The 21,982-nt window shown below is 38.4% G+C and overlaps 1 protein-coding gene across 2 annotated transcripts; it reads right to left on the bottom strand.

Moving 5' to 3' along the window:
* Nucleotides 1-776: 776 nt before the first annotated feature.
* On the bottom strand, nucleotides 777-21,801 carry BMS1 (BMS1 ribosome biogenesis factor). 2 transcript variants are annotated; one of them, XM_068139940.1, is made up of 23 exons: nucleotides 21,729-21,801; nucleotides 21,078-21,319; nucleotides 20,491-20,681; nucleotides 18,711-18,790; nucleotides 17,930-18,118; nucleotides 17,292-17,434; nucleotides 16,228-16,349; nucleotides 15,320-15,516; nucleotides 14,495-14,631; nucleotides 13,162-13,967; nucleotides 12,515-12,616; nucleotides 11,265-11,422; nucleotides 10,706-10,787; nucleotides 10,344-10,417; nucleotides 9,174-9,356; nucleotides 7,361-7,549; nucleotides 6,594-6,774; nucleotides 6,044-6,102; nucleotides 4,913-5,035; nucleotides 3,693-3,840; nucleotides 2,622-2,797; nucleotides 1,975-2,136; nucleotides 777-1,292 (listed from the first exon to the last, which is right to left on the bottom strand). In XM_068139940.1, the coding sequence occupies exons 2-23, from the start codon at nucleotides 21,251-21,253 to the stop codon at nucleotides 1,056-1,058; spliced, it is 3,915 nt and encodes a 1,304-aa protein (XP_067996041.1). In that variant the 5' UTR covers nucleotides 21,254-21,319; nucleotides 21,729-21,801; the 3' UTR covers nucleotides 777-1,055. The 2 variants fall into 2 exon arrangements, with proteins under 2 accessions (XP_067996041.1, XP_067996040.1); XM_068139939.1 differs by having other exon boundaries at nucleotides 10,344-10,420; nucleotides 21,729-21,800.
* Between the last annotated feature and the right edge of the window lie 181 nt (nucleotides 21,802-21,982).

Genomic DNA, 21,982 nt, shown 5'->3' with positions numbered 1-21,982 from the left:
CTACAGTGTAATAATAATTATGAATTTTGGCTTGATAAAGAATGAACTTGTTCAGGAAGGAAACTGCAAAATTACTGATTTTATCTGTCCCACTGCCTGTTTGAGGATGAAGTATTAAAAATGTGTATCACAGTAACTATTTGATGCCATATATGGCAGAAAAAAATATTAATTCCTCTGTTCCTTCAACAGAATGTTTAAAGCTGCTTGTCATGCAGAGGAATACTTAAATAATTTAATTTAACTGAAACCATCTTCTATCTCTCCTCTCCGTTCATCTTAAGAAGGCGTAACACATCATCAAACCAAGTTGCATGGAAGATACCCAGAAAGAAAGCAAATTACCCTATTTGTGTTTGCCTCTCAAAAAAATCACCAGCCAGACACATTTGGGAAGAGTCCACTACTGCTTGCCCAGTCACAGCTTGCCAAAACTGGTCATGTAATGGAAGATGGAAATGTTATGCTGAAGTTCTACCTAGTATCTAGTGAGAAGAAGGAAAAATAATGAGCAGCTTTCATGCAGGACCAGATCATCCAAGCACAGGACCTAGCTACTCAGGTGGCATCTGTTAGCACAGTGAAGCTAGAGAATCCAAAACTCTTGCCCTGCAAGGGGTGATTTTCACACCTTTCAAAGGAAGGTTTGCTCAGGGCAAAATTTAGGCAATGCCTTAAAGAACTGCCAACATAAGAACACATTTGGAGGAGTTTTTTCCTGCAGAAGTCCACTCATACTAAGATAAAACACTTATAAACAAACAATATTCTGTTAATTGGCATTAAAATACTTTATTTGCTATATAGAATTGTGCAGTATGGCTAGAAATATACTGAAATACAAAGTCCTCTTGAATATCATGTAGAAAACCCACAATCCATACTTCTACAACCGATATATATACATTGCTAAACATATTCAAGAGCATGAATAATGTGGCATTTTGTTCTTCTCTTAACAGGACAGCCAACGTACTCCAAGGCCTTTTTGTTTCTTCAACAGAAAACCGCACAGCTACCATATTTCCTCTTTTGGCCTGAAATATGATGAGTTTTTACATATTCTTCTCTCCCTTGCTAGATCCTTTCAAGCTTGACTTCTGCCTCTTTTTCTCCCTTTGTCCCAGTATACGATAGACTTTTTTCATAGCCTCTTTTTGCCTCTTGAATTTCTGTTCATCCTCCTTTTGCTTAACTTTAAGATATTCTTTAAGTTGTTCCCGATGTTTTACTTTGGCTTTCTTTATCTTGTAACTATTCACTGTACTCAAAGCATTGAGCAGGGCTGATATCTGAAACAGAAAATAAGAGAATGAAAATACAGTTTATTTTGGTAAGCAAGAACCAGTTCAACCTTAGCATAGAGCTATAATGAATCAGACTTAAGGCAAATTCCTAGTTATTTTGCACCAGTTACTCAACTTCTAAAATGGATTACTTATCTCATTAGGAAGTTAATCAAAGGTTCAATTCTTGTGAACTCTGATTTTGGTTAGTTACTATTTAAAAGGCTATGCCTAATTAATACTATAGAACACAAACTGCAGTTTGGACCTTTTTACCTTTGCAAGCACCCTTTAATTTTCCATTTTTGAAGTAGAGTATTTGCTTCAAGTCCTGCCTGTGTTAATAATGTATAGCAATGACAAGTAAGATGCCAATTCAAGTCACCCATAATGTGAGAGCATTACATCCAACTGAAATAGCTTGCAAGTGCTGTGACAAGGACAAAAGCCTTATTTAGGCTTCAGGTGACCTAGTACTTCAAAAACAGACACCATCTACTCAGTGACAGTTTCCTACACATACTGTGTGCTAAACAGGAACAAAATTAATTGCAGGCTATCATTTTTCACTAGGAGCACACATCTTTAGCACTAGCAGTAGACTGAAGTGCTAAAACAATAGTCAGAAATGGTCTAAGAAACACATTCACCCTTCCAGAGTCCTTGTTTCATAGTAAGTGATAATTACCTTCTTTTCATGAGGCTCCCTGATAACAGCTGGTCTCCACTGGTCTTTTGGAGTCTTGCCTTTCTTCTCAAGATTCTTAGGCTTGTTCTTAAAAGGCAGTGCCTTTTGCAGTGCTTTGGGGATGTGGAGCTTATTGAAATGCCTCTTCTCTCTCACAATAGGCTGAAAGAATTGTTATAGAATAGATATGAGTCATGATCTTAAAAAGCTTTTATTTTCTGTGTTTCAAGAGAAAAAAACAAAACACACACAAACAAAAAAACCCACCACCAAACCCCAAATTCCAAAAAACATACTGTTCAGAGTTCAGTATGAGGATGTCAGAGTATGTTCACCCCAATTTCACAACAAGAAAAGTCTCAGTAAGATTTCGGAGAAGAGTTTTATCCTGCAGACTAATTGATAAACTTTGACTGACCCACAACAATCTACCTTCTACTGCTTTATTCCTATCTCACTCCAGGAAAGGCTGTGAATTGTGGTTAAAAATATGAAATCACACATGACCATGTACTCACTCTGCTCTCAGCTTGCACAGATATGAGGCAGAGTGCAAATTTGCTGCAATAACAGGTTTAAGTTAAAAAAAACAAAAATAACCCCACACCAAACCCAAAGGTGGGGCAAAATTAACCACATAAATATACCTTATAAAGAGAATCTTGGTTTTGTTTCAGTTTGATGCCTTGCTCATGCCTCAGCTGGCCAGTTGTCTTCATCCCACTCCAACTATCTTTTTCACCTGCTGGCTTCAGCAAGGATGTTACAGGGTTATAAAATGTTGGGATAGAAACAGGATACCAAGTCCTCACAAAAACAATATCTGAAAGGAAAGGAAATGTTACTTGGCTCTGTAACAACACAGTTCATCGTATCCACCATTCTAAGCAAAGATTAGCTTAGCTGAGTAAGTACAAAACATCTAGACTGTATGCCAGCACTGTGTTTGCTGTATGTATGCCTGATCTCCTCAACAGTAGGCAAAAGCAATGTTAACTATTTGTACACTTGGATTCTGTGAAAAAGTTATGAAGCCATAAACAGTACATACTCCTGAAGGGCACCCTATTCATATTCAGTTAAAAGACTAGCAACAGAGTTCACAAATGTATCCAAGCCTCTCCTGTTAATGACAAAGACAATTTGTCAACACTCTGTCTACTTCTACAAAAGATCTTGTCTTTATTTTTCACTATCCATAATTCCAATTGTTTTATGAGAACAGGTGTCATATAAACCCAAATGAGCACAAACTCATGTTCTCAACACCACAGTGACACTCAAAATAGGACATCACTTACCTCTATCCCATGCATAATTTCCTCAAAAGGTTAGGAAAGAAAAAGTTAACTGGAGTTACAATGCCACTCTTGGGATTTCTCAGAAAAACATCCTTCTAATACTTGTACCACTAAATAAAATTCATTTCCACATTCAAGGAGAAAAGTAAATCATGCTAAGCAAAACTCTTCTAAAGCACTTGGAAAAATAGGTCTCCAAGACAAATCTTTTCATCTGCATACTCTATGACTTCTAACTGAGAGAAATCCAACACAGAATGTTCTTTTTTTTTTATTTCATTCTGCATCTCAGCAGGTACTTTGTGCTCTTTGAATTCACATCTCAATTATCAGATTCCAGAGATTCTGAGACAAGGCTTTTCAATCTGTGAAGCTGGATGAAAGTGTGTCGTAACTTCCATGGAAAGTGCAACTTACCACTCATCAGCAACTTGTCTTCAAATGTTGCTCTGAAAGCGCCTGCTGGAGTTCGGAGGGCCTTTTTGATTTGTCCTCGGATACCACTCACAGTACGAATTGCTGCACCTTCAAATTTAGCCACTTCCAACTGAGAGTTAAACATTCCCTGAAAGTGTAAATTACCCACCATCATTCAAGATGCTAAGTCTCTGTGACCTATGTTGGCCACAAAAAGCCTAACTAATTCCCACAAGCATATCTTAGGAAGAAATAGGAAGAACGTAACATTGTCTTTATACTAGGAGTGCTGATCATACAACAAAAACCTACCGAGCTGACATTAAAGTAAGCTACTAAAAGTAACATACCACAGGCAAGGTTTCTCAGCATTAAATATGTACATTTAAAATTCCAGCACAGAACATTTAATAGAACCTGTTGAGCTGTCTTTTATTATTTGCTGGAACACAGCATACCTTAAAAGCAAGTAAGCTGCCTTAAGTTACTAGCTGTGAGTCTCTAAGACAGTACAGCTCTCCAAGGTTTGTGTTTCTTTCATGAATCACAAGGAAGTCAGAAAAAATTCTGTGCATGCCTGGTGTGAATACTTGAGTGCTTCACTGCTGGGATCAGTGCCTAGTTCTTACTGCTCCAAATGCAGAATTGTCTCACCTTTTCCTGACCCTGAAAGCCCAACTAAGGACAGCTGGAAGGTCAAAGAAAATTCATTTCTGCAACACTTCCTGCCACAAACACTTCTGTAACTGTAAAGTGCTAAGCACTGCTAGCATTTTTAATCCCAGAGCTCAAAGTGGGATAAAACTGCCAGAACGACACCAGGGACAGGTTCACATTCTTCAGAGGTGTCTGCCACTGTAGGAAGCTAATCAGAGGGTTTAGTGGGTTTGAGGGAAGAATGAGAAAGGGAGCATGCATTAAGAAGTTAAACAAAACGGGGGTGGAAAATCACACTGAATGTGAGCTGGGAAACTATTACAGACTCTTTATCTGGTTAACAACAATTTATATTCATTAGTTAATGATTAAGCACCTTTAGACACTGCACAGAAGATAACTTTAAACAAAAACAACAAACCCAAAAAACCTGAGCAGCTACTAAAATCCAGAACATTATGCAACAGCTATGGGGAGCACCTGCCTTGGGAATGACAGATGCAGTCCCAGGTTGCATTCCTTCCTCACATCAGTGTATGTGCTTTTACAGTATACATACCTACCTTAATAAAAGAAGTGTTCTTAAAAATTTTGAATGGAAAACCAGTTAGCTTTAATTTCTTTACAATAGTTATGGATTTATCTAAATCGAGCACAACTCCTGTCGCAGCAATGCGGAAATCAGGCTGAAAGAAAGAGATGAAACACTGTACTTATACTTCTGTGTATCTGTGTATTTTCCAAAAAATGAAGAAACCATTTCACTGATACAGTGTCACTGCTTTTAGAGTTTGAGTTCAGAATTTATAATCTTTACAGTAGTACAGCAGCATGACAAATGCAAATTGACTTCCTACAGCCTAGTTGAGGTGCTGCTGACATAACATTCCTACCTTTCACTAATAAGATTTTCAGAACTGCCATTCTAATTATCCTGTTACCAATCTAAGAGTCCTTGGCATCTACCTCACTGTATTCACTTTATGAAACAGAACCATAGGCAAAGTCTCAAAGCAGAAGAGCTTTGTGCACTGCTGTAAGTCACTATATTATGTTAGGGTCATGACAAAAACAGCTTTTGAATACATACCAAGATAACTCCGCAGTAGGACTTAAACAAGGCTTGTTTTAGCAGTGAGACACTAATCACCACACTGATTACTGTGATGCTCATTACAATGCCATGTAAAGCTTTCATTATTATTTTGTACATTAACATAAATCTACCTCTGGGTAATATATATCCAACAATGATCATATTTGATAAAAACTGGTTTAACACCACTTTAATTCAAATACCCATAAACATTCTCACATAATGCAGAGAAATCCCACTGAGGGCAAACTTATTCAACAACAACATGAGCATCTCACCCTCTAAAAAGGTTTTAAAAGTTACTTAAATACTTAGTTCCTGAAAATCAAGTAAGCATAAATCTTTTCACAGAAAATAATAAAGCAGTATTTGTTATTTTCAGTGTAGAAGATGAAAATGTTAAACAAACAGCCTTCGTCCAATTTCCTATTTCATCACAAAGGGGGAAAAAAACCAAACAGCTTTAAAAGGTTGCATCCAGCTACTTTCTCAGATCCCACATCACTGGCTTACCACATGTAAATCTTCCCCACATCTATGTTTTTTATCCAAAGACTCACAGAAAGCAGTAATCAACACTTTGTGATAACAAACCTACCGTTGTGCCACTGACAGACTGAACTGCCAAAAATCCTGTACCTTGAGGAGTGATGGGCCCTACAAGAAAATTACATTTAAAAAAATATGAAAAGCTGTACTACACAACATCTGGCCTTGATTTGAAGCCTGAAGGCTAAGATATAAATGCCAAATACTCTTAATGAATGATATCAATTACCAATTACATATACAGACCCAAGAAAATTAAAGCATTACTATTACAAGGCATTACTATGTATGGAAGCATCTGCAGGGCTGGGCCTATAATGTGTACAAGTGTCCCTCTGCACACAGCCAATCAATGAAGTTCCTCTTGGATACAATACAACCTAGCAGAACATTCACAATTTGCATAAAAGTCAAGTAGTTCACAAATCATTCAAATAACTCCAAAATAACTGGCAATATCCTCCACCCCACCCCCCCCCCCCACACACACACACACACTGTGTGCCATTATATTTTGATATTTCCTGATACATGCTGTAAAGCTTGAGGCTTTTATAATGATTAAGTGATACAGAATAGTAACTCCAGATTGCCCTCACCCCAAAAAGCTGCTCCACAGTGCATATGTTGTGGTGTGTATTTCAGAAGTCTGTGACGTCCATTGTGATCTTCAATGTAGAACATGGGGATGGTCTGAAATCGCCTCCACCCTAATGACAGGATCAAAGGGTCGCGCGTTTTAAGTATCTTCTTATACCATCGGTGCTTTTTCAGGCGCAGCTAACCAGAAGAAAATATGAACAATGCTATCACAGGATAATAACATTTATTCTGAAATTCAAGCCTTAGCTTTCACAAATAACTGAAAACACCTTCCATCTACACCAAAATTTTTCTTCAGTAAGATTTGTGTCTTTGAACATTCTCATTAATACCAGGTTGACCATAAAGACAAAGCCAGTTAGCACTTTACTTGGAAATCATGTTTGCATGCATACAAGTATTCTATTAATACACATATACAGATATGCTACTAACTTTTCTATAGCCACTTGTCCATAGACCATCAGCCTCAAAGTACAATGTATGTTTGCAATTTAGCAATCACAATAGCAGACTTTAGTCTGGAGACACCTCTGCAGATGAACATTAAACAACATCAATTTCTTCCAATTATCCATATAAGCCTACAAATAGTTCGTGTCAGCTACTGTAGAGCTAACTGCTAAATCAAATCCCCTACTCAAGAAACAAAGATGAAAGTTTCTCTCTGTGTTTATCTTAATTAAATAGAAAATGTTAACTCCAGACACTGTGAAGCATGCGTGTATCAATATAAACTGCGCCTACAGCTCTAACTACGTACCTGTACGTATCCAACATTTCCTTCGCTGTTGCCTAAACCGCCCAGGATGATAGGATAATGAGGGTCAAAATTCAGGACAAATTCACATGGGACATTCTCAATCTCTATTCGAACATACATCCCAGGCCGGAAGCCCTCATACTGCACTCTGGTCTCATCGTCTTGATCTTCAAATTCTGCTCGATTAAGCTATGCGACAGAGAGAAGGTCACCACGTGTTTCACAAAATTCAGGAATTAACAGCTTGTTCGTGCGATGCCAGTTCTATTTAAAACAAGCTAACCTTTATAGAATCTTTTGTGAAAGATCTGATAGGCTTTGTGACTTTTTATTCAGAGCAAGATCTCTGCCACCAGGAATTCCTTCCAATTTGAAATCCCAGCTGGGCCTGTTAGTCTACTTGAAAGACAGTATCCAAGAGAAACAAATGACTGAGTCACTTCTGATACACCGTTCATAATGGTGTCTTTGGATTTTAAAAATACAACTGTCAAAAGTGTACTTTTGATTTAGAAGCCAAAATGCCTTTTAAAAGTTAACGTCCTGATCTTTAAGGTGCTACCTTGTGAAGAAGCTGGGCTTCTATCTTACTCAGGCTAAAAATATTTCTATGCATACTGACACTGCGTATTGTCACAAGGGGGATGTAAAAAACTCTTCCGTATCATATGAATGTAAATATTGAACAAGATATCCTCATGAATAACGGAAGCCTTACCCTCCTGTTCTAGTTCCTGATGTTCAGCTACCTATAACATGCCCTGTTTAAACAAACTAATGATTAATTTCATTTCTCAGGGTCTTGAGATATGGCACAAATCTTCAGGTTCAACTTTATTTTTCTAAAAGCCTTTATACATGTCAAGTTTGAGATCCCTGCCCTTCCATTCTGCAATAGGAATATTGCTGATACATGTTTCTGTGACAGCCCTCAAGTGAAACAGTTGAAAATCATCCTGGGTTATTTTACTGGAATATCCTACTTCAGTGATGAGTGCTCTTAGCAAGCACATCAGCATTCCAGAGCTCATACAATCACTTATGACAGAGGATGATGCAAGGAGGTAATGATTAATTTAATGACTCTTTAGGGCAGCATTTTGTCGGAAGCGAAGATACTGAAGTTATTAGCACTGTAAGGCAATGTTCTCCCAAGTCAGCCAAAGAAAGAAGCTGCTTTTAAACTTAACAGATTTTATCTGAAAAACCAAGGCCTGAGACAATTCAACACTTCCAATTCTGGATATAGTTGCACTGTGGACTCCTGCCACAGATACAGAGAAATGGTGATCAATTATTTTTTTCTCAAAACAACTTGACAGCTTGATGAAAAAGATTGCCGCACACAACAAATTTACTAGTTAATAATATTGCAAAAATCATACTAAAAATAAAATCTGGAAAATACCTGACACATTAGTATGAGAAATATTTTCATCTTCATACACATAAAAGGATGCCTTTCCTGGAGGCAATCTTCTCTCTCATATTTTGGGTATTTTGAGAGCTATCATCCTAGTTTCACTAGTAAAAGTTCTTAATAGTTACACTTTTGTCCCTTAAGCAGATGTTTTTGATGGCATTTAAGTTTTGATGACACATGCTGACTTATTCAGTGATTTAGAATACAGTTAACTACTTAAGCCAACTGAAATCATGCTTTCTGTTGTTTGGCTTTGTTTTTCTTTGTGTGTACTTTCTGAAGTAGCTCCTGAATGCCATGCATTTTTCTAGCAAAAACCTCTGGGGCTAACTCTGTGGGATATTTTTCAGGATGTATAGCCAGATAAACTGCCAAGTTGAGAGCTTGTACCTGTGCTTGTTTATGCATTTCTTCTTTAAGATCATCAAAGTATGTGGTATCCCCTTCATCATATTCTGTATCAAACATTTCTTTAAGTTTCCGTTTCTTGTCCATCCGCTCCTTTTTCTTTTCCTCCTCCTCAGGTTCTTCTGGTTTGGCTGTTTCCCCATCTTCTTCCTCTTCACTTCCAGACTAATCAACATTAAGTTATCAAACATGTAAAACAGTTCATTGAAAACAACCCACTCTGTTTAACAATTTAGTATATATTAATATTTTGTCAAAATGCAAATCATATACACTTAAATTCTGCAGTTTTAGACAGAGATTAGTAAATTGCTTCAGCAATGGCCAAAACATTTCATTATCTAATCATATATCTTTTCAATGGAAAAACTTCACGACCTGCCATTTATTACAATGTCAGGGAACAGACCCTAGAACTGACCTAGCTGTGATTCTACAGCTAAAATAGTGTACATAATAAAGGGGAGGGAACACCAGAGTAATTGCTGATAGCGTTGAGTAATACTGTGCTGGAAGGCAGCACTCTCGAGGCCAAAGTTTGTTCACAGACCATTTGAAAACTGCCAAATGATGCCATTACCCACAATTTTATAATGAAATGCAAAGCCATGAGGTTTCTCAGAAAGAAAAGCAATTGGGTTTTTTACTATCTGTGTTGTCACAGACAACTACAGCTTTGTTCTTGGAAGACATCCAAGCCACAGCATAAAATTGCTTCCACCAGCCTCTTTTATGCAGATACGAAGAATGACTAGAAAACTGTCAGTTTCCAGTATTTGCTGTGTTTAAACAGAACTCTATGATCTTCTGCATCTGATGAAATGACATAGTACAAACAGTTATAATCACATTTGGCTTTAAAACACTACACTCACACCTCCAGATCCTCCAGCTTTTGAATAAGCCTGACACCTACTGTTAAATCAGTGAGGTGACTTTTCCTACATAATTAACTTCAAATAGCAATTCGGTCTGAGACTAAAAGCATGCATTCTAGATATTTGTAAGATATTTCATAACACAACCTTTTCTTCCTTGTTCCCATTGATTTATTTTCTATTGATAAAGGAAAATTGAATTTATTACACAGGACACCTATTGCTTGATCAGAAACTCTTATACATGCAGGTCGGTAATGAACAGAGTTCTGACCTCATCACCTGCAGCAGCACGCTTTCCTTTGTGCACAACACCAGTTTCAAGATCTTCAAAATCTCCATACAGTTCTTCTGAAACAAAAAGTACCCAAGATACAAGTTAACCATTCTGTTGTATTGTTTCCATACACAACACTGAACATATGAGAAACTGTATTTCTCAGTACTGCTTGGTAGATTAGTTTTAGCCCAAATGTTTTTTCTTCCCATCAGTGTTGCATGTCTGTTCTGCCCTCTCTATAGTTGACACTGAAAAAATCTGCAAGTATATAACTAAGGCAAAACTTTCTACATACAAAATGACAGCTGTACTTCTCTTATAAACTATGTGTACATTAATCATTTTTAGACACATACCATCTTCCTCCAACAGCTTTGCTGCATCTTTATCATCTTCCCACTTTCCAGTAACAAAGCAGTCTCGAATACTGCTCATAACCTGCAAAATAATATCATTGCTCAGTCACAGCTTGCCTTCAATAGAAACATTCTCCAGTATGATCCCCACTCTTCCATCAGATACCACCTCAGACATAACCTGATATTCTCACACACAGGACCACATTAAGAGATTACCACAACTACACAATGCCTCTTGCCCAAATGTCTTTATACTAACAAGGTCTCTACCCTACATCATATTTTCACTCATAATTCACTTGCTTTTTACTTTTTGTTAAATAAATAGCAAACTATGATCCACCAGTCAAGAAAACCAAGTATTGAACTGACTTATTCTAATCTTCCTTTTCCCTAAGAACAGACCTTGGAAACTGTTAGCTAGTAAATACTTCCAGCAAGCAGCAGAAGATACAATACTCTGGCCATAACTCCTCTAAATATGTTTCAATGACAGATCTGTAGTAGTTTGAGACACAGTCAGGACATAACCAAAGCAATAACCCAATAGTATTACCTCTTCTAAATCCCAGTCTCGAGGTTTTTCTATCAGAAATTTGGAGCAGTCAAGACCATTAGCCTTCTGTTTGGATTCTCTGTCCGGACGGCTGACATGAAACAAACCTCCAAGTTCATCTCCTGCATCCTCACCCTCATGGTCTTCATCCTCAACAGCTAAGTAAACAGTAAGTAAACACAGGATGCTCACTCGACATCATAAGCAGAAAAAAAATGCCAACATCATCTGGGAACAGAAACTACATTAGCTGGTCTGTAAATCAAGAATTCCAGACTTGAGAATCTGTCAGAACACATTCCCATTCCTGGATTGTGGAGTCTTTACAAAATCCACATCCTCGTTGTGCTCTGCAGTACAGCATAATGAGATTCATACACTCAGACTACTGAGAAAGCTGCAAATTAAACAGGACAAATGATATATATAGAATCACAGAATAGAATCTTAAAACTGTAGGTTGGAAGGGACCTTAGAGATCATCTACTCCATCCTCCTTGCCATGGGCAGGGATGCCTCCCAACTAGACTCATCTGCTCAAGGTCTCATCCAAGTCAGCCATTTTCTTTTCCTTTTAAGCCGGACAAGTTTTTTGGGTTTGTCTTGTTTTGCTTTTTTGCCCCTCTTGACAAACACCCACTAAGTCACATCTAAAAGAATCATACAATGACTTGGGTTGGCAGGGACCTCCAAAGATCACATAGGCTAATCTCCCTGCAGTAAGCACAGACATCCTCACCTACATCAGGTTGATAAGAGCCTTATCAAGCCTGACCTTGAAAATCTTCAGGGATGGGGCCTCAACTACTCTCTGGGCAACCTGTTCCAGTGTTCCACTGGAATATTCCACTTTCAAGTCAGAAATTCCTGAAAACAGCCAACAACCAACATCCCTTTATAAAACACATCAATTGATGTGAAAACCACAATGGACTTGCATAATATCTACCAGATAATTATATAAATGACTGAACTTTAAATGTCTGGGGCGAAATAGTTGTAGCAGAAAACCTGAATGACAATTAAGTAGTCTGGAAAAATAAGCTCGAAATGCTTTTTAATTGTGAAAGCAAGAATTGGTATTGTTACAATTATTAGGGAAAATGAGCATCAGCAATCAAAAAAGTCAACTGACTCTCCGCAAACCTCTCTCCAAAAGACAGCACACAAAAATTTAGACCCGCAAACTTGGTAACAGCTACAAAGCTGTCAGTTATGGAGACAGTATAAACTTCCAAACAGACTTGTACCCGTTCCATAGACAAGTTTACGAAGATTAGGGGTTGAACGCTGCTGTCTTAGAAAGGCCTGAGCTGCCTTCTCTGCCAGGTCCTCCTTCCACTTAAGTGCACCTGAAAAAGGAAAAAATGCGTTCTATCTCCAAAGAAGAACAATTCGGAGCTATACAAACAAATCTAGGAACAACAGACTTGAGAAGTGTAGACATTATCTAGAGTTCCTTTTTTTTTCCTATTCCTTATATATATACAAACATAAGTTATAGCTAAGGAACTACATTAATGATTTTTTTTTTCCTAGCAAGTCCTAACTTGAGGGCAAAATGTTAGCAATAGTAACAGATTTGATTATTCTCATGATGATGCATGTTTTTCTTCACAGACTCAGAGAATGGTCACAGTTAAAATGGACTTCTAGAGGTCCAGGAGATCAGTGAAGTTTATAACACCAATCACCTCCATAATAGAGGAAGGAAATCCAAGACCTGCATACTACATGTTGCAGATCAACAGCTTAATAATAACAGCAGATAATCACAGCTTTCCTAAGTTGGAAGTTTGCCACTTAATTTCATATACAGGATGGGCAACGTTATATATTTAGTAAATCAAATATCCTGTAACAAGAAACATTAAAAGCAGACAGTAAAAATTTTTACCTGTTGTGTCAGTGGAAAAATCTATTTTTTCTTCATATTCGTCTTCCTCTCTCAATAGGTTCTCCACATCATCACCCTCAGCTTCAACAGCTTTAAGTCTATTCTGTCTAATCCTATCGCCTTCCTTTGCTTGAGTGTGATGAAATTCCTTCTTATTTGACTCTTCAATTTCTAATTCATCCTGTGATGCCTCTTCATCATCACCCTCACGGGAAGAGTTTTCAGCTTCAGATTCCGATGCTTCTTCTGCTGTGCAGTTTCCCGAGTCTGTAGTGAGCACTCCTTTCCTTTTCAGACTGTGATCTGATATTTGTGATCTTATTTTCGTATCTCTATGATTTATTTTATAGTGCTTAGACTCAGCTACTCTTTTGCTTGAAGCCTCAAATTCCCTGTCCAAGCTCTCATTTTCAGAAGTCCTCTGCTCCTCCTCCTCTTCATCTTCCTCCATCTCACTGTCTTCAGGACCAGATTCTCCTTCTTCTGAACTCCTCTCAAGATCATCATCACTGTCTGCAAATGCTGGCAGTTCATTTACTGTTTCTTCTTTAGCCACATCTGTTTTCAGACGTTTGTCTCTCCCAACAGCCATCTCTTTCTCTAATAGCTCTGTGTCACTTTCTTCCTCAGCATCATCTTCATCATCGCCATCACTTCCATCCTCAGACATCATTTCTTCTTGGTCATCTTCCTCATCACTTACTGCATCATCATTTTCTTTCTCCTCTTCTTCTTCAAATAATGCCTTGCGACGTACTCTTCCAGTCTTCAAATCAAGCTGTCTCTCTTCTTCAGGCATCGCAAACCTGCAATATTTAAGGCAAGATGGTGGAAGTACAAGGAAATTTTAATGAAACAAGCTTCATGTTAATATTATTTTATTTTTTTAAAAAACAGAACAATATTAAGAAGGCAATGCAAGGCTTTAAGTATGGAAGGCCCCTTAATTCAAGAATACACCCCATGATAACAGCCAGAAGTAATTTAAAGTAATTTCTTCATTTTCCATGAAATTAAAAATAGATTATACAAATAATTTTACTGAAAAATTAAGACTGCCATTCTCCAAAACCCTGAAGAAAAGCAGAAATATGTCATGTACAGCTACATCAGCAAGCAATTCCTGGAAAGCTGGACTATACTGTTTGCAAAACTTTTCTAATGTCAATTATTCCCATCTCAAAATGCACAGGTGGCATCTGAGTAGTCTCAGAAGAAGAACAACTAGTCAGTAAACCATTGTACTAACTATCCTCTATTGAGAATTTTTTCCTAAATTAAAGCCTGAAATTGAAGATGCATGTTCCAACACTGCTCAGCATTCAAAACTTACTCTTGTCCTACATCATCTGAACCTAAGGGTCTAGAGTCCATGAAGAGAGAGACCTTGCTTGACGCCATCTTAACATCAATGGCTGAATGTGTGGAGATGAGGCTCTGCACTAGTTCATGGTTTGGTCTCACTTCTTCCTGAAAAGCCAAGATTTTTTACTTTTCAGTTAAAATGAATAAACAAGCATCTGATGAACACTGTCATTAATCTGCCTAAAACAGAACAAATATGCATATGCAAGGAAAAATTCCCAAGCATTTAAAATAAACATTTTCTCAGAATAGCAAGATCTCTCTTCCCCTCTTCCCATTTCAAGAACACATACAGTATTAACCCAAGAAAACATAAGAGGGCCTCCTTCACAGTATGCAACCTCTACAGTAAGTAGCAAACACATTGTCATAGATTCAAACATATTTAACACTTAGCACAGTAAAGGGCAAAAGAGCTGAATTCAATCTGTTTGTATACAAAAGTTTATGTTGACTCTGACCAGACAAATCCTTTAAATGTTGTCCCACAATCCCTCTGTCCTGCAAAAACAACAGCAAGTACCACTCCCAGCAATTTTTATAAATCCTTAGACAATGTTCGGAAAGTTTATGAATCTAATTATAGGTACTTAACTGATCCTTCAAATGTTTTATACAGAGATAATACAACCATCCCTCCTTTGAAATCACTATAGGAGAAGAAGAAATTTCCACTACAAATATATAAGGATTATTATTTTGATGTAGCTTATTTTCAAATTCCTATTTTGACTCCAAGGGAAAAAAACTACAGTTTGCAACAAAATTCAAATCACTAACAGCATTCCCTTACCTCTTCTTTTTTGTGAGCATGGCTTCCACCAAGGTCAATATAAACAGCATCTTTATCATATACAATGCCCCCAACTCCTGAAAGAGGAGCATAGACGAGCTTCTCTTTTTCATTTAAAGAACGCTTCTTCTGCTGTTCAGGTAGAGCACAGGGATCTGGTAGGAAGCTCACATCACTCACAGTAAAATCTCCTACACCTGGGATAACAGACAAGGGAAGCAATAAGCTCTTCACAAAGCAGTGATTGTGAAGTTTGTACAAATCACCAGGAAGAGATAAAAAAAAAACAAAAAACCACAACACCAGAACACTGTAGCATTTAGTGATTCATCAACAGAGAGTTCTGTATTAAATAGCCAATTCTTCTGCCTTACCTCTGAACTCAGATAAGCATACCTAAGCTCACCAGACTACTGCAAAGCTTTGGGATTTCATCACTGTTTTTCAATGAAAAAGCCTTTCGGAGTAGGTCTGTGAATTTATTAAAGTACTTCCTATTTAAGCATCAAAGCATCCATTTGGAGCATTGAATTCATTCAAGTAATGTGAGAAATCTCACATAAACCAATTTCACTTTTCACTACTAGGGCCGGTACATTTTGCACTTCAAGCATCACTTTAAGTGAAACAGCTTTGAAAAACTTCAGGCTGCCAATATTGTGTTTTACACTGCAAAAAAAACCCACTTCACAATTAATAGCAAAACTATTCACAAGTATTTATTATTTCACAAAAACATGTATTATGAAAAATAATTCCCAAAAGCATAGTATATATTTAGAAAGGTGAAAAACCTATTATACAATGTACAGTTTAGAGGTATAAATCATCCCACAATAAAAAAATAGCAACAGCTATGCTGTTAGTCAGAGATAAGTACAAACAGGCTTAAGAATCTGATAAAATACCTGGCATATGAATTTGACTTTTGTTTTTCAGGTGTGCTCCTCTCAGGTATCCATAAAGCGATATCTTCCTGTCGCATTTGGGATTGATGCGCACATCATCTGGGTTTGTCAGCTCCTCCATTCTACTCAACACACACACACCCCAGGGGGAAAAAAAAAACATAAGTCACAATATCCACCAGTCCTAATGTTAGTTATTGGGAAAAAGCCAATGTAATGAGAATAGTAGCATCACTACTGCCACTGGGTGCTCTGCAGACTCTAAAAATCAACAGAAAATGATCACAAGGGAAGCAATACACAGCCCAAGAAGAGAATGTGACATTCTGCCTGCAGATCAGCTTAAAACTGAGCCAACAATCAAAATAATTTTAACAGCTACAGAAATCTAAAACAATGCTACTGAAAGAATACGGAATTCCTTTTTCCTCCTTTTCCTGCTACTTGCTTTGTGTGTTTCGCAGGACTTTGGATGATGTTTATCTTCTACTCTGACATTTTTTTTTCCTGAAGAATTAGAGCTTTGAAAAAAGCTTGCTCTAGACACCTTGTATTCTTGCGGTAGTTTAGTCATAACTGTGAGCATTCTGGCAGTAAAATATGGAAGGTGAGGTAATTTCTCAGGTAGGCACAGCCACCATCAAGATTACTTCCACATTCCAAAGAGACTGTGAATCAAATGCTATACATGGAGATGCAGCAGAAGGGGTACCCCAGGGAACTCAGAGGACTAATTCACCAGCTGTTGTCAAATTGCTCCAATGCTGTTTCTTTTCCACAGAAAGTCAATATAGTTTTCAACAAAGAGAATTATTTTATTTATTTTATTTCTGTGTTTCAAAACTAGTTGTAACAAGTCAAAGGCCCACCTACACAACTCAACCTAAATGAAAACTGAATGGCTTACTGACACAAACCTGAAGAGCACACTTTCATTTCCCCAAAGCCATCTAGACAACACTGAATGCCCACTCACACATAGAGCTGCCTGGCTTTAACACTGAAGGAGTTTTTAAACAACAAGATGCTATCTAAGATTGAAGAACAGACAGAAAAGCACAAACCTGTCTGCGAGAACATATGGGTGAGACGTTTGCCAAGTAAGAGGTCGAAATTTCATCACCGAGATAAAACGCCCCAAATTGTGAATTTCCTGCTTTTGATATTCTCCATGAACCATTCCAGACAGATAAAACAGCTTGGCACCCTAAATACATTTAAAAGACATTAAAATTTTAACCATCAACTTAATACATACAGAACTTTACGCAATTTTAATTTGCAAATTGTAACCAGAAATTGCAGATTATAAATGCTTCCAAAAGATCAGACTAAAGAGTTGTCCCTCAAGACATAAATTGCTCCCTAAACTTATGCAGAAAAAAATTCACATCCAGAAAACCTCAAACAAAAGTTAGTATTTCTCAGACCCACAGACGGATCCTCCTCGCACAGCATCTGCCTAGCATACCTTTTTGCTATTACCATGTTGAATGCCTTGTCACACTGGGATAGAAAACAATTACACAAGTATTTTAGCAACCAGAAGGAGGATTACTTAATCTGATACACCCCCAGTACTGCCCATTTACAGTATTATTTAAAAAGATGTAAGAAAAGAAGCATTTAAGTATTGCCCCAGTTTTAATTTAGTCTCCACGATGCAAAAAATAGATGGGAAAATGGATGTTGAATGTCATACCGGATACACTTCAGTCCAGAATCTGTGCTTTAACTTCTTTTTAGTCTTCTTTAATTGTTTGTTGTTCTTGAAGGTATCCAGGTGAGTAAGAACTCCCATAATTTTGGGGAAGCCGTGTACCTGACATATATTCAGGAACTCAAATGTTTCCATCTCGAACCCAAAGCTGGCATCGATAAGCATTAGAACCTGAAAACACAATATCAACATTTCACTATAATGCATTGGTGCCCCAAGATCTGCTGGCATAATCAGAACCAGAAGCTAAAAGTAAATTAGAATGATGACCGCACTGCACTGAAATCAATCGTAGTCACTACATAATGATCTTCAAAGACTGAGACATCACAGTGCAAACTTATGCATATTTTTACTTCATATATTAGCTGACAATTTCTTGACTAAAAACCATCACCAGACTTTACATGGTTTGACCAAGTCCCTTAATGAAGTTGTTATACAACCTTGGCTTGTTTCAAGATCTTCCATTGAAAGTTTGCCAGTTGCAGTAGCAATAAATTTCAGTTACATTTATTTTCTTCCACGTCCTCCCCATTACCACAAGTGCAGACTCTACTTGCCCCCACCTCCAAGATAAGGAAAGTCCTAGGGGGTTGTTGCAGAATACTAGGTTTATTGTTGAGCTTAGACCTCTGTGGAACCAATGACAGTTTTGCCTTTTATAGCAATGGGTAGAGAAAGCAGACATTGGTGCAGCCCATCCAAAAGTAGTACTTTCAACAGAAATGACAGCAGAAATCACATACTGTTCTTAACTTACCAAATCGGCAACTTTAGCCAGGTCAATCATTGTGTTAATGTCACAGCCACATTCAATAATAGTTAGCCTGCGTTTTTTACCTGAAAGCAAAATTAATAATCAAAAACAGAAACAAGGGAGAAAACTGACTCCACTGTTTAAGGACAGTCTCAAGCTACACCAGGGGAGGTTTAGCCTGGATGTTAGGAACAAGTTCTTCATAGAAAGAGTGACTGGCCATTGGAATGGGCTGCCTAGGGAAGGTGGTGGAGTCACCATCACTGGAGGTGTTCAGGAAGAGACTGGATAGGGTGCTTGGTGCCATGGTTTAGTTGATTAGATGGTGTTAGATGACAGGTTGGACTCGATCTCAAAGGCCTTTTCCAACCTGGTTACTTCTATTCTATTCTTTTCAGGTCACATTCCTGAACTTCCTAAATAGTATCTGGGACTCAAATTCTTGTCTAGCACACAGATTGTCCAATAGGTACCACTGTGGAAGTGTCTGCTTTCAAAAGTTTCTAATTCTGCTAAATTTTTGGGTTGAAATTAGCAGGTTAAGCATCTATTTTCAAAGGAGTTGTTGTATCTAAACAATGTAAAAAATGTACCTAAACATTGTAAATGTATCTAAACAATGTAAAAATGTATCTAAACCTTGTAAAAAAACAATGCTAATAGCAAAAAAAAAAAGGTCTGGCTGGGGTTTGGGGGTTATTTTGGTTTGTGTGGGTTTTGTTTTTTTTTTTTTTAATAGAAGTTATATACGTATAAATTTCTGCCTTTTTTCATCTTCAGTGCTCCAGAATTAATAGCAGGGATTTTATTTTACCAATATTTTTGGGGTTTTGATATTATTAGGAAAACTACACACTGTTCTAGCTTTCAAAAAGTAGATTTGCATACAAATTAAAAATTCTTAATGTGCATCCAAATGAGGATAAAGTACCCTCGTGAACTTGGCTTGACTGAACTTTAGACAACAGAAGTAACAAATTCAAACAACTGTAACAAGCATCACAGGCTTCTTTATGCAGGTCATTGATTACAAAATTCAACCCTTGCATCTCAGTAGACCAATTAGGAAATTCAATTTAACATATGAATTTTCCTTTCCATTTTTTTGACCCATATCTGTCAACTATTCCTTGCAAAATGGAGATCTGTTAAAAGTCTCTGAAAAGTCTGTCTGCACTCAAGCAAGGTTTCCTTTATAAATTGTTTCCTTCAGCTGCCTTGGCCTGTACTTCCCCTAGAACCTGAGTGATCTCCATCCCAGCAATATTCAGAGAAAAGTATGAAAGGAACATGTGGAAACTGCGACCGAAAACTGGAAAAGAAAAGGAACTGACTAGGGGACAAAAAGGAGAAACATAACTGGAAATGGACAGGCAAATTAATTTTTGGCTTAAGAAAGGGCCACAAAGAGAGTATTATAGAATGGGAAACATGAAAAAAAAAAAGTAGAGGTTAGGATAAAGCTACAGAAAAAAGCAGTTCAAAAGGAAAAACAGAACCCAGCAGAAAAGTCAGGGGGGACGGGAAAAAAAGGCAGAGAGAAAAAAAAACAACAAAACCCACCCCCAGATTTGGGATCCCAGCTGGATGGAAAACAAGTTTAAAAGCACAAGCCAACCCCTCCAAGCCTAAATCTCACTATTCTTTTACTGCTAATGAGTATCCAAATTATTTCTTCAAAATAACTAAAAATTATCAGAACATTAACATGTCCTAGGTCTAAAAGCATGACAAACACGGAGTGCAAAAGAAGCATTTCCATTTCTTGTATCTCCATTCTCACCTGAAACAATTGTAACAGGACCCCGGATCTCAACCAGTTTTTGCCTTGTGAAGTTCTTAATGAGACATTTTATTAAGGTGCTCTTCCCAACTTTGGGTGGGCCAACCACAACCACCACCACAGGAGGTGGCTCCAAAGGAGTACGGTCAACCACTGGAATGTGATGTTTTTTAGTCTTCAAATCCTGAGTCCTGAGAAGAAACGTGTAATGAATAAACACAAGAACTTTTTCTTTATATATATAATTACACTCATTCTTTGAAAATCTTTAGCACTTGCAAAAGCTTGAACCCAAAGCTTCACCAAGCACCCAGATACTAACATGTATGTGTAACTCCCACCAAGTCTAAGGAGTCTATACATTTTTTTTTCCCATTAACATAGCCTACCATGTAACAGATGCCAAAAACATCACACTTCAGACACATGCATAAGATACATCACAACCTGGGAAAATTATGAATGTTATGTGAGCAGAGAGAAAATTACACTATGTATATTTCTACACAAAGTAACACCGAAGCTCAAACCAACACCTATCCATCCAGCCAACCTTGCATGTTCTATAACCCATTCCCATTTCTTACCTATGGAAAGTTCTGGCCATCCGCACATGAGACTGGACTGTAAAGGCTTTGGGGTTTCTCTTCCGTGCATTCTCTTCATCGCCTATTCCTAGGTCATTGAGATAACGTTTCCTTTTCTTCTCTGCCTTTGGCCCACTATGCTTTGCACGATGCTTCTTCTTCTCTTTTTCTTCCATCGTGCTCTTTCAACAATAGTTTACAATCAATAGGAGATTGCCTCTGCGCTACTGCATGCAGCTGGCCTAGGAAGAAAACACAGCAGCACTATGAAACTTTACTTAACCATCTCGAGGGAAAAGAGCTAATTTAAGTCCCAGCTGGCCACACACAAAAAGAGCCGAAACCCGCCCAGGGTAAAGCAGCACTCCTGGAAGCCCGCCGGGTACTATGCTCTCGCCACCAAGGCCGCAGGACTCAGCCCAGACTGGGCTCCGAGCTCGGCAGGACGTGGGTGTCCGGGCAGGCCAGCAACCCACTCCCGGTGGTGCGGGCCCTTCGCACGGGCCGCCGCTACACTCCGAGCAAAGCGACTTCCAGAGCCACCGCGGCAGGGTGCTGCTGGGCACGAAACACTGCAGCCCCGCGCCCCCTGAGGAGGGAAAGAGGATCCCCGCGTGGGGCTGTGATACATGTGGTACCGCCGCCACCCACCTGTGCCGCCGCTCAACACAGCACGCGTGGGCCCGCACAGACCGGCTTGTCGCTACAACCCCCCGGAAACAGCGGCTGCGCCCCAAGTTCCAGGAGAAGCGGCGGCGGCGGATCTCTATTGCTGGCGCACACAGCGGCGGCCCGACAGCGGGCGGAGCTATCTGCTTCCGCAGCAGTAACAGAGCCGGGCTCTGAGCCCGGCCACCTAGCCACGCCTGGTGTGGGGGTAAGAGCTTTCCCGCAAGTGCTGTGAA

This window comes from Melanerpes formicivorus, unplaced genomic scaffold (assembly GCF_026170545.1).
Source record: "Melanerpes formicivorus ecotype bairdi unplaced genomic scaffold, bMelFor1.0.p_v2 SCAF_6, whole genome shotgun sequence".
Lineage (NCBI taxonomy): Eukaryota > Metazoa > Chordata > Aves > Piciformes > Picidae > Melanerpes > Melanerpes formicivorus.
Note: the sequence above shows the minus strand (reverse complement) of the source record. Positions and strands in the feature narration are given on the sequence as shown.